Source organism: Triturus cristatus, chromosome 2_1, assembly GCF_964204655.1.
Source record: "Triturus cristatus chromosome 2_1, aTriCri1.1, whole genome shotgun sequence".
NCBI classification, from domain to species: Eukaryota; Metazoa; Chordata; class Amphibia; order Caudata; family Salamandridae; genus Triturus; species Triturus cristatus.
In genome coordinates, this window is record NC_140581.1 from 671684913 (window position 1) to 671699133 (window position 14221).

General features: G+C 46.5%; 1 protein-coding gene across 1 annotated transcript in view; it reads right to left on the reverse strand.

The window, feature by feature from the left end:
- Positions 1-14221, reverse strand: part of TMEM232 (transmembrane protein 232) — a 684788-nt gene that overhangs the window by 583360 nt on the left and 87207 nt on the right. The window contains exon 3 of the mRNA XM_085640765.1: positions 7107-7218. Within this exon, the coding sequence (XP_085496891.1) occupies positions 7107-7218 (112 nt within the window). The remainder of the gene's footprint in view (positions 1-7106; positions 7219-14221) is intronic.

Here is a 14221-nt window from a genome sequence, read left to right on the forward strand (position 1 = left end):
GGTGGAGGCTCTGAGGGACACAGGAGCCAGCATGACTATGGTAAGGAGTCAGCTGGTGTCCCCAGAGCAGGTGGTTCCCAATGTAGTCCACCCGGTTGTGATGGCTGACAACCGAGAGGGTCACTATCCGGTGGCCCAGATTCCCTTTGAGTGGGGAGGGGTTGCGGGTCCTCTACGAGTTGCGATAAGCCCAGCCATGCCGGTTGACTGCCTGTTGGGAAATGACCTTGAACACTCGGCGTGGAAGGAGGTCGAGTTTAGGGCCCACATGGAAATGTTGGGGACCCCTGAGTGGACGTGTGCTAACACCCGGTCCGTGACTGCCCGAAGAGGGAGTTCACAGAGGTTGGAGCCTGGGACAAAGGCCCAACCAGCTGCCGGAAAGGGTAAGCGGGGACGGGGGAAGCCTACCCCGGCATCAGAACCTCCGAGAGCGGATGGGGAGACTGGAGTGGTCCCGGAGTCTACTGAGGGGGATGTAACTTCCCTGGAGGGCTTACCTACCCCTGCAGACTGGCAGGTGGAGGGAGGACCTACTAGGGAAGAGTTTTGTCGGGCCCAGAAGGAGTGCCCTACCCTTGAGGGTTTACGGCGGCAGGCTGAAGCCCAGGCAGCGGGTAACGATTCGGGGAACTTCCACATATACTGGGAAGATGGTCTCCTTTATAGCGAACCCAAGGCTCCGGTGCATGGATCATCCCGGGCCTTGGTAGTTCCCCAGCGTTACCGAGCCTTCCTTTTGGGATTGGCTCATGAAATACCCTTGGCAGGACACTTGGGACAAGACAAGACCTTTGCTCGACTTGTCCCTCATTTCTACTGGCCTCAGATGAGGATTACATCCGATACTTTTTGTAGGACGTGTGTAACCTGCCAAGCTAGTGGGAAAACAGGGGTGAAGCTGAAGGCTCCCCTGGAACCACTGCCTGTCGTTGGCACCCCCTTTGAAAGGGTGGACATCGACATTGTTGGGCCATTGGATCCACCAACGTCTGCCGGTCACAGGTTTATCCTAGTTCTGGTGGATCATGCCACCCGGTACCCAGAGGCTATCCCTCTGAGGACCATTACTGCACCTGCGGTGGCACGGGCTCTTATGGGAATTTTCACCCGGATGGGATTCCCCAAGAAAGTTGTGTCGGACAGGGGTACCAACTTCATGTCGGAATATATGCGGGCTATGTGGAAAGAGTGTGGAGTCACTTACCGGTTCTCCACCCCTTATCACCCCCAGACCAATGGTCTGGTGGAAAGGTTTAACAAAACCTTAAAGGGCATGATTAGGAGTCTGCCCGAGAGCCTGCGGAGGAAATGGGACGTCCTCCTACCTTGTTTGCTGTTTTCTTACAGGGAGGTACCACAGAAGGGAGTGGGCTTCAGCCCCTTCGAGCTGTTGTACGGACACCCTGTGCGTGGACCTCTCAGCCTGGTGCAGGAAGGATGGGAAAAGACTCCCAGAAAACTTCCCCCAGATGTGGTGAGCTACATGCTGGCCTTCCGTAGCCAAATGGCTAGGTTGTGGAAGCAAGCTTCTGAAAACCTAGAAGCCAGCCAGACGGTCATGAAGGTATGGTATGACCGAAATGCTCACCCGGTGGAGCTGGAGCCTGGCCAGAAAGTGTGGGTGATGGAACCTGGAGAGCTTAGTGCCCTCCAGGATCGCTGGTCAGGCCCCTTTGAGGTGGTTGAGAAGAAGGGCAAGGTCACTTATGTGGTGGATTTTAAGACCCCCAGGCAGCCCCATCGGGTACTCCATGTCAACCGCCTCAAGCCTCACCAAGAGAGACCCGAGGTCACTTTGATGATGGTGACTGATGGGTCAGAGGAAGAGGAAAGTGAACCTCTTCCTGATCTTTTTGCGTCCCAAGAGAAGGATGGGTCGGTGGAGGGAGTGATCCTCTCACCATCTCTAACTCCCGAACAGCGGAGAGACTGACGCCAAGTCTTGGAGCAGTTTGCTTCCTTGTTCTCGCTTATCCCGGGAAGGACTCATCTGTGTACCCATGATGTGGACACAGGGGACAGCCCACCTGTGAAGTCCAAGTCCTACCGACTGTCGGATAAGGTGAAGGCCAACATCCATGGAGAAGTCACCAAGATGCTAGAGCTGGGAGTAATTGAGCCTTCAAGCAGTCCCTGGTCCAGTCCGGTGGTACTGGTACCCAAAGCTGCCCCGCAGGGCACTACCCCAGAACTCCGGTTCTGTGTGGATTACAGGGGACTGAATTCTGTGACAAAGACAGATGCTCATCCCATCCCGAGGGCGGATGAGCTCATTAACCGGTTGGGAGCTGCCCAATATCTTAGTACCTTTGACCTTACATCCGGGTACTGGCAGATTTCCCTGACGGATGGAGCCAAGGAAAGGTCAGCCTTCTCCACACCGGAGGGTCACTACCAGTTCTGTGTGATGCCCTTTGGGCTCAAGAACGCCCCTGCCACGTTCCAGTGGCTGGTGAACCAGGTCCTCTCAGGGATGGAGGCCTTTTCGGTTGCGTATCTGGATGACATCGCTGTCTTCAGCCGCAGCTGGGAGGACCATTTGTGTCACCTTCAGGCTGTCCTTCAGGCTTTGCAGCAGGCGGGTCTGACGATCAAGGCCAGTAAGTGCCAGATCGGGCAGGGGTCGGTAGTGTACCTCGGTCACTTGGTGGGTCGGGGCAAGGTGCAACCCCTCCAGGCCAAGATCGAAACCATCATGGCCTGGGAACCCCCCAAGACTCAGATGGAGGTCCGAGCCTTCTTGGCTACTACCGACGCTTTGTCAAGGGATATGGTACTATCGTGGCTCCCTTGACTGAGCTCACCTCTAAAAAGCACCCTCGACGGGTAATCTGGACCGAGGGGTGTCAACAAGCCTTTGACACCTTGAAAAAGGCAATGTGTGCGGCGCCTGTTCTCATGGCCCCTGACTTCTCCAAGGAGTTCATCGTCCAAACGGATGCGTCGGAGCATGGCATCGGGGCAGTGCTGTCGCAACTTAATGATGAGGGTCTAGACCAACCGGTGGTTTTCCTGTCTAGGAGACTACTCCCCCGGGAACAGAGGTGGAGTGCAATTGAGAGGGAGGCTTTTGCGGTGGTATGGGCTCTGAAGAAGCTGCGACCATACCTGTTTGGCTCGCACTTCCTGGTTCAGACCGACCACCGGCCCCTCAGGTGGCTGATGCAAATGAGGGGCGAGAATCCCAAGCTATTGAGGTGGTCCATCTCCTTACAGGGAATGGACTTTAGGGTGGAACATCGGCCAGGAGTGGACCACGCCAATGCTGACGGTCTATCCAGGTACTTCCGCCTTAGTGGACTCCCAAGGGGTTGGGTAGCTCTCCCCACTTTCAGCTGGGGGGGACTCGTGTTAGACCTGTCAGCCCTTTGGCAGTTTCCTCCTCATTTCTAATTTTTAATTTTCTTCTTTTTCCCTCTTCCGCCTCATTTTTTCTGTCCACCTAATCATTTGTTGGGGATGTTGATGTAGAGGTTCTGGGCGCCTCATCCTCACTAATTGAGGAAGAGGCGCAAGGTGCTTCGTGAGAAAATTAAAATGAACATGGAGGTTAGATTCCTAAAATGGTGGTTCCAACTGTCACCTTAGCATCTGGGCTATGACTACCATGGGAGGTTCCGGAACCTTCTGGGCCCCTCTGGCCAGTCAGGCCCCAGGTGATAAATAGAGGTGCAGGAGGGCGGCCATTTTAGAATGAGGGGCGAGCTGCGAGGTAGTCAGGAGTAAGGCACCTGTGTGGGGAGGTGGCTGCGCTAGATAAGGGAGTGACAGGCCTTTGGGTTTGCGCATCTTCCAGAGTCAGCCGATACCACCCCCTACCCTCTGACCGGTCCCTGAACACCTCTAGAGACTTTGGGGGTCATCCTGTTCAAAGACCGCTGAGAAGTCCGAATCTCTGAGGGTCTGAACCCAGGGGAAAATCGCCATCTGATCCTACCCGGCTCCCACCCCTGTCGTGGCCTGGATTTACCTAGAACAAAATTGGCCTATTGACTGTCCCCTGTTCCTGTCCAAGAGAGAGAGAGGCCCGGGGCCTATGGTGGAGGACTTGGCTGGTTTTCCCATCAAGTCTGGAACGATCCCTGCCCTGTATTCTCAGCCCCCCAGCAGAAATCCTGGCCCGGAGTAACCACCGCCACGGCCCCATGGTGGAGGGATTGCCTGGGGACTCCGTGGTGTGGGCCTGTGAGTGACCGCCGCGTCACCCAGCTGAGGAGAGGCTGCAGCGGGGAAGTGTCAGGATCCCGTGGTGCGAGTCTGAGGGCAGCCGCGGCGTTCCTCACAGCTGAGGGAAGAGCGTAGTCCGGAAGCCGGAGGCGTGTCAGGCTGAGAGACGGCCTCCCCAGTAACACGTGTGTGGGGCTGAGGCACCGCCCGGTTGTTGACGGAAGAAGCGAAGCCGCGCTACGTAGGGTGGCTGCGGGCGCGCCTCACAGAAGACGCGAAGGAGATCGGGTCGACGCTGGGCCTGAAGAGTCCTCTGCGGAAGTGGAGGAACCCCACTAGACAGGTAGCCCTCGGGGAGGTAATCCGGGGGTGAGGCCTGTGACTCGTTCTTTTCCCTTTTTTTCCCCCCCCCCTCGGTGGAAAGCTCATCCTGTCAGCATTGTGGACTCCGTGTGCCCAGGGGGGAGTGCACCTGACTCCCGGTCCGGAGGAACGGCGGAAAAAGGTCACCACGAGACAGTAAGCGGGATGTAACAGCGGGAGCAGGAGGGGGAAATCCAAAACACTCGAGAGCCGCAATCATTCAGAGGGGGACCCTTAAGCCAAGAGTGAACCCGAGACCAAGTGGTGGGTAACTGTATACAAACCCGATTGCACACGAGACAGAGATTAAGGTGATGGTAAGTGCCTGCATGGCACTGAGGGCGGCGGACTAGGTTTTGATATCAGCCAGGATTGAGGAGTGATGAGAATCTATTAGAGGCCGTCTGCCAGTCCAAGGGGATAGCGGAAAGCGACACCAGTTATCAGGAGGATATCGCCTAGCTTAAGGAAGAGCCATATACTATAACTAAATGGTTGGGGAACTGGAGTCATATCAACAGAATTGTACCTGAAGTGAAATGGTCATCCTGAAATGAAATGCTTATCTGAAATGAAATGTTTATCCTGAAATGAGATGTTCATCCTGACATGAAAGGCTTATCTTGGAATGAAATGTTTATCTTGAAATGAAATGTTCATCCTGAAATGAAATGTTTATCTTGAAATGAAATGTTTATCCTGAAATGAGTTGGAATATTTATATTGTGAGGTAATGAACTGTTGAACCGGGACTCTGAGGAGACGTTTTGTCCTTATAGGGGGCATTGAGCATCCCGGTGTAAGAATACCAGATAAAGAGTTTAAATAACCTTAAAATCTAATTGGTGTGGTGTCCTTTTTGAGTGGTGTGGCGTTAAATTGTGAGCTGGGTGTGATGCAAACACAAGGCGCTATGATGGAGTAAAAGTCTGTTGGCCTGAGCCAAGCTACCTTTAGGACGTTAGGTCCAACAATTTTCATACAGGTGCACCTAGAAAGACATCTTCATAATTCTTTATAATTTATACATGTATTAAGAAGCTGCATTTATTGTGTATGTAGAAATGTGCACGTATTCTGTAACACTGGGCACTGTTAAAGTTCACTATTGTGGGTCTCGAGAAACTAGTTCAGTTCATACTCAAGTTTAAAATGTAACATGCAATGTAGAATGGATTTGCTTGTATTTTGTTTCCACTGCAGGTTTGGACAAAGCCTCATTAGTAAGCATAGAAGGTTTTTTTCATTAGATAGCAAGGCATGAGAAGATGAAGTTGGCAAGGAGAAGCATGGTAATGAGCAAGAGGTGACTCAGGCAAGTTCTCATGGAGGAGAGGAATGACCAAGGACAAACTAAGTTGCAACATATTGATTTGGAAAGGTGGTGCAAGTATTCAGTTGGGCCTGAGCCATGGAAATACACTAGCAAGGATCACATGGAATTATCTACCCTGAATGCAACTGATATCTTATGTTAAACTTATTGAATGTACCATTTTTAAATATTGCACAGATTGTGCATAATTTTAATTTTTCATGTGGACCTCTTTTGATTCCCAATTTTTTAATAAAGAACTTAAACTCATGTGATGCCAGAGAGAGATAAATGTGTGTTTTTAGCAATATGTTCAAAGAGCTCACGCAGAAAATATTTCATTTTGTCAAACTATTAGAAGGGTAATATGTAATAAAGATCCAATGACATTACTGAATTTATAAACCCGGGTTAGCAATATGTTGCACACTTTGTTCTGATCACTCTTTTCCAATAAAAGCTACAGATTTAAGGTTTAAATGTCTTATATGTAATTGGATTATGTCCCTCAGCCCAGGCTTTGGAAAAACAAGTAATCTAGTTATATCTAAGATGAAGGGAATACAAACGTTCTTTGCTCAATACACCAGACATCTGCACTATGTGCATCTGTGCATGGTTCCTGCACACAGATAATTCTTTTACCCTATTGGCATTCATGGCTATTTTGAAATAAGAGTCTTCCAATTTTAACAGAGCATATGTGTGTGTAGCCTCTGTAGTACACCATAGCCAAAGCAGAGATCAAAACTCCAAATGTCTAAAGCAACCAACGAGGGGCATGCAGAAAATGTAAACCTCTTTACAGCAATTTCTTCTCTTGAAATCCCATTCTTTATCATCACATTTAGTCCTGTCTCCATATGTAAAATTTGTTGAGCTCCTAGAAGGCTACATACGTTCACAGAAAATTTGTACATTTTATTCATATGTGAAACGAATTAAGAAGAAATATCTTCATTCGGGTGGTCTTCAGAAGATTGACCTCACACAGCTAATGAGTGAAATTTGAAAAAGACAGTGCAAGTTACTGGTAAGCAAACTAGCCAATCTCAAGCAGCACCAAGATAACCACTGACATAAGGAAGCAACAAAGATTGCCCCAGCAAAAGGCCCTCTCAGAGAGCACAATCAATGTTATCCCCAAAATGTATAGGACTTTCTCAGAAATTATTGTACATTTCTATTACCTAGCATGATCCCAAACCAAAGAAACATGCTACATGCATTGGATAACAAAGGGATGCCACTACATTACCTTGGATCTGATCAGTAATTTCCCAGCGAGATCAAGAAAACGTTCTTGCTCCTCGGGATCCTTGGCAGCGTTGAATTTATTAATAAATTCCTCTGTCACTTCCTGGGGCTTTCTAAATAGTAGTAAAATTAATTATAGCGACATTAGCATTAGTATTCAACCACCAGTAAATTACTACTTCAAACTATTTCAAATAAGGCATTTGGTTTCTCTATGCAATGGCATCACATACTTTACATCACCTTGGAAATGACAAACAATGCACAAGAATTATATGATTCACAAACGTCAGTCTAGATTCAAGTTTAGGAACACTGTACAAAACATCCATATATTAAAACATGAATAGCATCAGGGTGAGATGTGCAATAGAGCACTCTATGAACTACATACATAATATAGCATGTGGAGAGTCAAGGGCCAGCATACAGGATGATGGAAGATGTTGCAAAGTTATTGATAAAATGGGTCATTAATGAGGAATGTTTTGCTGATTTGGATTTCAATCTTTTTATAAATAATAACTAGCAATAATCATAAGGTAAGTGCACCGTAATTATGTATGTTTTCCATTGAGAAATGTGAGGAAATTTGTGTATAACTATATGCACAGAGTACTGGAGAGTAATTTCATATATAACTTACTCAGCCTGGGAAATTGTACTTTCTCATGAAATAAGGTGAGAAGAAAGTACCTGTCTCCCAGTGTCCTTGCCATGCCTTGCAAGCTTGCATGGAACAGGGGTCAAGAGCTTTGTTGACTCCCTCCCAGCCTCCTTGGCAAAAAACTCAACAACGCCCTAACCCCCCCCTCTGGACTAAGATTATAAACAGCTCTCTAATGACTGAAGTGATGCTAGACTGTCTCAAACTTGGTCAAGTCACAGCACTGCTAAAATAAATCCGGAACAGACCCGAATAACCTCAATAACTTCAGACCTGTTTCCATTCATCCCTTCCTAGCCAAAACTAAACCAACACATTGACATCAAAAACCTCCTGGACCGTACATCAGTCTGGCTTCAGAAAAGGGTGCAGCCCTGAAACAGCTATTCTAAACATAATTGAATACCAACACAAATCCCTGGATAAAGATTAATGCTACCTTCTAAATCACATAGATCTATCGGCAGCCTTCAACATGGTTGACCACAAATTCTCTTGGACTCCCTCCAAAAAAAGGATTGGTGTGAACAGGATGGTCTTTCACTGGTTCAAATCCTTTCTACAAAACCGCTCTCAACAAATACAAATAAACAATCTGAACTCTGACACAACAGCAATTACCCAGGGTGTTCCCCAAAGCTTTGACCTCTCACCAACTCTGTTCAATATCTACATAGAGCCCCTCACCGTCATTCTCAACCAAGCAAATATCCCCTTCCAGCTATACGCAGATGACACCCAGCTCTACATGGAAATCTCCTCATTAGACGACGTACACCAGTTAAATGCCACCCTCAAAGAATACCAACTATGTCTATCTCACAACCAACCTAAAACTCAACCAAGATAAAACAGAAGTTATTCTCATATCAAAATCATAGTAGGTACCCCACATGCAAGAATGGCTAAACTCCATAGATGTTCTTAACTGCAATCTAACCCTAGCTGACTCTCAAGTCTCTTGGAATCCCACTGGACTCCAAACTGACCATGAAAGACCATATAAAGAATAGTGTGAAGAGCACCTTTTACAACCTGAAACTTCTGAACAAACTCAAACCCTACCTACTGCTGAATGATCTTAAATCGGCTGCGCAAGTGCTGGTGCTATCCATATTACCCTATCACCCTCACGGGCACTGTGAAATCGCATCTGCTTAAAACCACTCTCAATGCAGCAGCGAGCATGGTTACAAGAATCAAAAAATATGACCATATCTCCCCTTCCTTGATAGAACTGAACTGGCTCCCTATTGAAGCTTGTTGCAGCTTCAGAACTGCTTGACTTACTCACAAAGCCCTTCACACTGGGAAACCAAACTCACAAAGGCAGGTCAGTCGAGAAACCTAAAAAACTCAGACACCTTACTCCTCATCCCACCTAAAGAGCACAAACTACAAACCCTGGCACGTCCCATCTCAAACAATGCCCTGAAAATCTGGAAGTCCATACCTACACACAGCAGGACGAACAGATATCATTCCAGTCAGAGCTCACTTGGCTTTGTTTAAAAAAAAAAAAAGACATAATTATACATTTACTGTATGTTCACCAAGGAGAACTGGCACTTGCTGCAATCAAGCCATGCCATGTCCTAGGGCAAACAAGAAGGAGAATTAACTTTGCCACGGACACTGCTAGACAGATATACCACAACTTGCTGCTTCACAGGGGTTTTTGACCTTCTTGATGCCAGAATTAATTCTTTACCCGGATTTTGAAACCTGTCTCATTTCTGTCATATGCAACTACATTGCAATATGGCAATTTTAGTCAGAATTGTTGGTATCATTTATAAAGAGGATTTAACCTAAATTAATATGCCCAGATTGAACAATTTTTAAAGATGTTTAATCATATAAAAATGCTACAAAGCTTCCATTTTCGGTTCAATTTTCAGGTGGCGAGAATTTACTTCACAGCCCTAATACTCCAAAAATTTGCATTAGACCCACTATTTCCTAAAATAACATTAGCTAATTTCCAGACATACACAATGAAAGTTAAGATGAATTAAAGCTGTTAAATAGCATATTAATATGTGACACTGGGCAAGTCACACCCTTCTAGCCAATGATGTTCACACTTTGGATGGAACCAGTTCCTTGATAGACCGGTGAGTTTGGAGCTGTTATAGATTCTTCACCAACTGCCATTTTGGTGAAATTGTTTCTAACATTTGTTTCGTTACCCCAGACTTCACTGTCACTGCTGGAGCCCTTAATAGGGAATATCAGTTGCAACAAATCCTTGTTGAGCGTTTCCAACCAATGGCAGAACTCCTCGTCACAATGATGTGACCACCCTCTTTAAGGTTGCTCTGATGTGCATTCTGCTCCATAGTCGCCGGTGTCAGGCTGCAATAATATCTAGCGATAGTGTTCAAACCACCATCAGAAGGTGTCTTTTTGATGAGGTGGCTGTATCTTTTCATAATGACCGAGCACAATATTTCTAGAAAGCTGCTCTTTGGTTTGGCATAGACTGCTTAGGGGCTTCTTATATGTAGCCTAAGCATCAAAAAGGGGTGCACTCCTTGACATCACAACATGGTCATCTGATCTCGAGGGGCTGTGGTTCGTTTAGGATTGCCGCATAACCCTAACCATGTGTCAGGACCTTGAGCACGTGACTAGCATGTGGTCAAGGTGATGTCACAACATATGTGACCCAGCACTGTCATGTGCCCCCCTCCCCCCCCCCCCCCCAATAACAGAAGTGACAACACTTCCAGGGTGGGACAACTGCCACATTTTGCTTGATTCAAAAGTTTATTCTTTTGTACTACTGATGCATCATGGCTATGACATACTGAGTGCATGGAAATTAACTTACTCTCTCCTTTCTTGCATGATATTCAACCATCTTAATATACAAATGGTGACAGATTATCAAGCAGATTTCACCAACTCTTTATCGCTTTATATTACAAATAAACATCCAAGCAACACATCTGTTTTGGTTTTGCAGGGATGAAGGATCTGTATTGGGTTTCAGATCTATATAAATATATCTTTAATCTCACTTTAAAAACTATACTCGATTGGTAATTCAGCCATGGCTGACAAAAAAAAGCATAGACGGACGTGGGAGAGGCACATGACAATGCCACTAAAAGATCTGCCATTGATTTTTCCAACACACTACTAGAAGATAAACGCCCTCCTGCAATCTAAATTAGCCAAACTAGATTACCAGAAGTCAGCATCATCAAAATACAAACCCACATACCACTCTCCCACACTTGTCTATACTGGAAAAGCAAACGTTGTCCCAGTGTATCAGAATGAAAGTTTTCAGCCATGGATTACAGGAGTTCAACACATAGTCAATTGGATGGTTATGCCATAATGGGTCACTCTTGGATTTCCCAACATGTAAATTGACATTTACTCGTGATGATAAATTACACTACAATTACATGAAAATACTCAATCAGATTTCACCTCGTAAAATGGCATGACTCATTTCTTGTACACTAATATTTTTTATTCATAAATTGACTAGTCCCATTTATATAGGGCTTCAGCATGGAAGTAATGTGGCAAAAAAACTTACATACTCAGATATGGACAAGACTGAAGAGAGAAATTCTTAAGAGAACTCAAAAATAGATTTCAGCCCTTCCTACCAAAGCATATACAGGTTCAGAAAGAGTAGCTACAAACAGTGCTTAATTTGAGTCAGTGGGTGCAGGTAGGGCCTTCTGGCACTCATTTTTGGGGACCGGAACTTATATTCCCTTATCAGACTTTGACCTAGAGAATGAGAGAGAAAAACACACAAATGAGGAGGAGAAACAAGAAAAAGACAGAAAAAACATGACAGGGGGAAAGGGACAAAGCAGGCATAAAAAAAGAAGCTGCAAGAGTGGGTTGTCTGCTAGGATATGGATGTGAAATATATCAAATGGACAGAATATTGTGTCAAAAATACAGAGGACCAAAATACTGAGAAGGTAAGTGTAAATAGGTAAGTAGTGATTTACTATTCTTACCTCCACATCTATGCACCTTGAAGAGATTTGTTGCCTCACTCGACATGGCCTGTGAACAAGAACTGCTGAAGTTTGAGACGCGTAAGGTGTGATGCAGGAGTCTGATTACAATTCTGGCTTTGCTGTTGATTATGAGGAAAAAAAACATGCTTGTGTGTGCATTTTCGCCAAGGGCAACTTCTTTCCTTACATTTAATGTAGCCAGTCCAGCCATGAAAGTGCACCACTACAGCATTGCGGGCCCTGAGTGACTTTGATTTGCAGCCACTTAAAAGGACAACAGGCCTCTTGCAATACCCGGCGAAATCAGGAATGTGCTTTCAGATTCACCCACTGGAGTTTTGAACATTTGTTTTTTAACTGTCGAACTCTGGGCAAACCCAATTGGGAATACTTTTTGCAGTAAAACTACCAGCACCATAATTCATCTGGATACTCACCTTGAGGCCCACTGGGGGCGGTTTGGTATTTATTGGCAGATGGATGTCAGCTGTGTCTTTGTTGCCTCACTTGACATGGCCTGTGAACATGAACTGTTGAACTTTGAAATGTGTAAAGCCTGATGCATGAGTCTGATGAACAAGTTACTTACCTTCGGTAACGCTTTTTCTGGTGGATACAGTATCTGCCTGTGGATTCCTCACCTTGTGGTATTAACTTATCTTATGGGTTCTCCTTTCGAGCCCTTACACAAATGTCCCTTGAGGCTGTTGTCTTTTAAGACGGTATTCCTCATTGCAATCACCTCGTCAATGAGGGTAAGTGAGCTTCAAGCTCTAAGTTCAAAACCCCCATTCTTGACTGCGCATTCTGAATGAATGGTACTCAGGACCAGGGCTGCGTTTTTGCCTAAGGTGGTAACTCCTTTCCATCTGGGGCAATCCATTACCCTCCCTACCTTCTATCCTCCCCCTCACCCCTCCAAGGAGGAGGAGAGACTTCACCGCTTGGACCCTAAGAGGGCGGTGAGCTTTTACCTGGACAGAACAAAGGACATCAGAGTTGATGACCAGCTCTTCGTGAGCTTTGCTGGCTGCAGGAAAGGTCGAGCGGTGCACAAGCGCACCCTTTCCAGGTGGATTGTCTTGTGCATCAAGATTTGCTACTCCCTGGCTGGTAAGGAACCTCCGGAAGGTTTGAGGGCTCATTCCACTAGAGCAAAGTCTTCCACGTCTGCTTTGTCTAGGGGTGTTCCTGTGGAGGACATTTGTAGGGCGGCAACTTGGGCCTCCCTCCACACCTTCGCAAAACATTATTGCTTTGACACTGAGGTGAGGAGGGACTGACATTTTGCGCGATCCGTCCTGCAGGACTTTCTGGTATAGAAGGGTGGACACCCTCCTCCGGGAGTGGGGACTGCTGTGGAATCTATTCACAAGGTGAGGAATCCACTGGCAGATGTATCCATCAGAAGAACAAGTTACTTACCTTCGGTAACGCTTTTTCTGGTGGATACAGTATCTGCCTGTGGATTCCTCACTGACCCACCCACCTCCCCATTGTCCATCCTTCTATACCTGTAATTCTATGCCTGTATTTCTATTGATGGTGTTTCAAATGTGTTTATTACTGTCAAAGGCATTATGTTATTTCTTGTGCTTTGTTATTTATTCTCCACACTGTGTGTGTTGATCTGCATATTGTGTACTGTGTATACTGTGTATATATATATTGCTGTCAGTCCGTCCGTGTGCCTCGAAGGCACGGAAAAAAGGGGCGGAACTGACGTCATCACGCCGACAAGGTCTTCTTATGGAGCCGGTGACGTCAGCGGAGTCGTGTGCGGAGCCGTGTCTCTGTGACGTTGTCTTCAACCTCATCAGCGTGGACTGCTACAAAAGTTTACGAATGTTGCTGGCGCAGGGGATTGCCCCAGATGGAAAGGAGTTACCACCTTAGGCAAAAACGCAGCCCTGGTCCTGAGTACCATTCGTTCAGCATGCACAGTCAAGAATGGGGGTTTTGAACTTAGAGCTTGAAGCTCACTTACCCTCCTTGCCGAGGTGATTGCAATGAGGAATACCGTCTTAAAAGACAACAGCCTCAAGGGACATTTGTGTAAGGGCTCAAAAGGAGAACCCATAAGATAAGTTAATACCACAAGGTGAGGAATCCACTGGCAGATGTATCCATCAGAAAACAATTTTGGCTTTGCTGTGGATTAAGAGGAAGTACAACTTGCTTGTGGGTGAATTTTCGCCGAGGGCAACTTCTTTCCTTATATATATACACAGATTTTATTTTTTGATTTTACAGCAGGCTACTCACCTGAGAACAATGACACGCACTGCGAGAACCAGGAGGCCGTTGTTTGGGCCACGCCCACCGAGGCGGGGTTCTTGGAACTCATTAAGGTGCTGCCAAAAATCACTCTGCTGCAGTATTAAAACCCAATGCCCCTGATGAAGGATTAACTAAACGCGTCGGGTTGGGACTATGATGTTTGTGGAC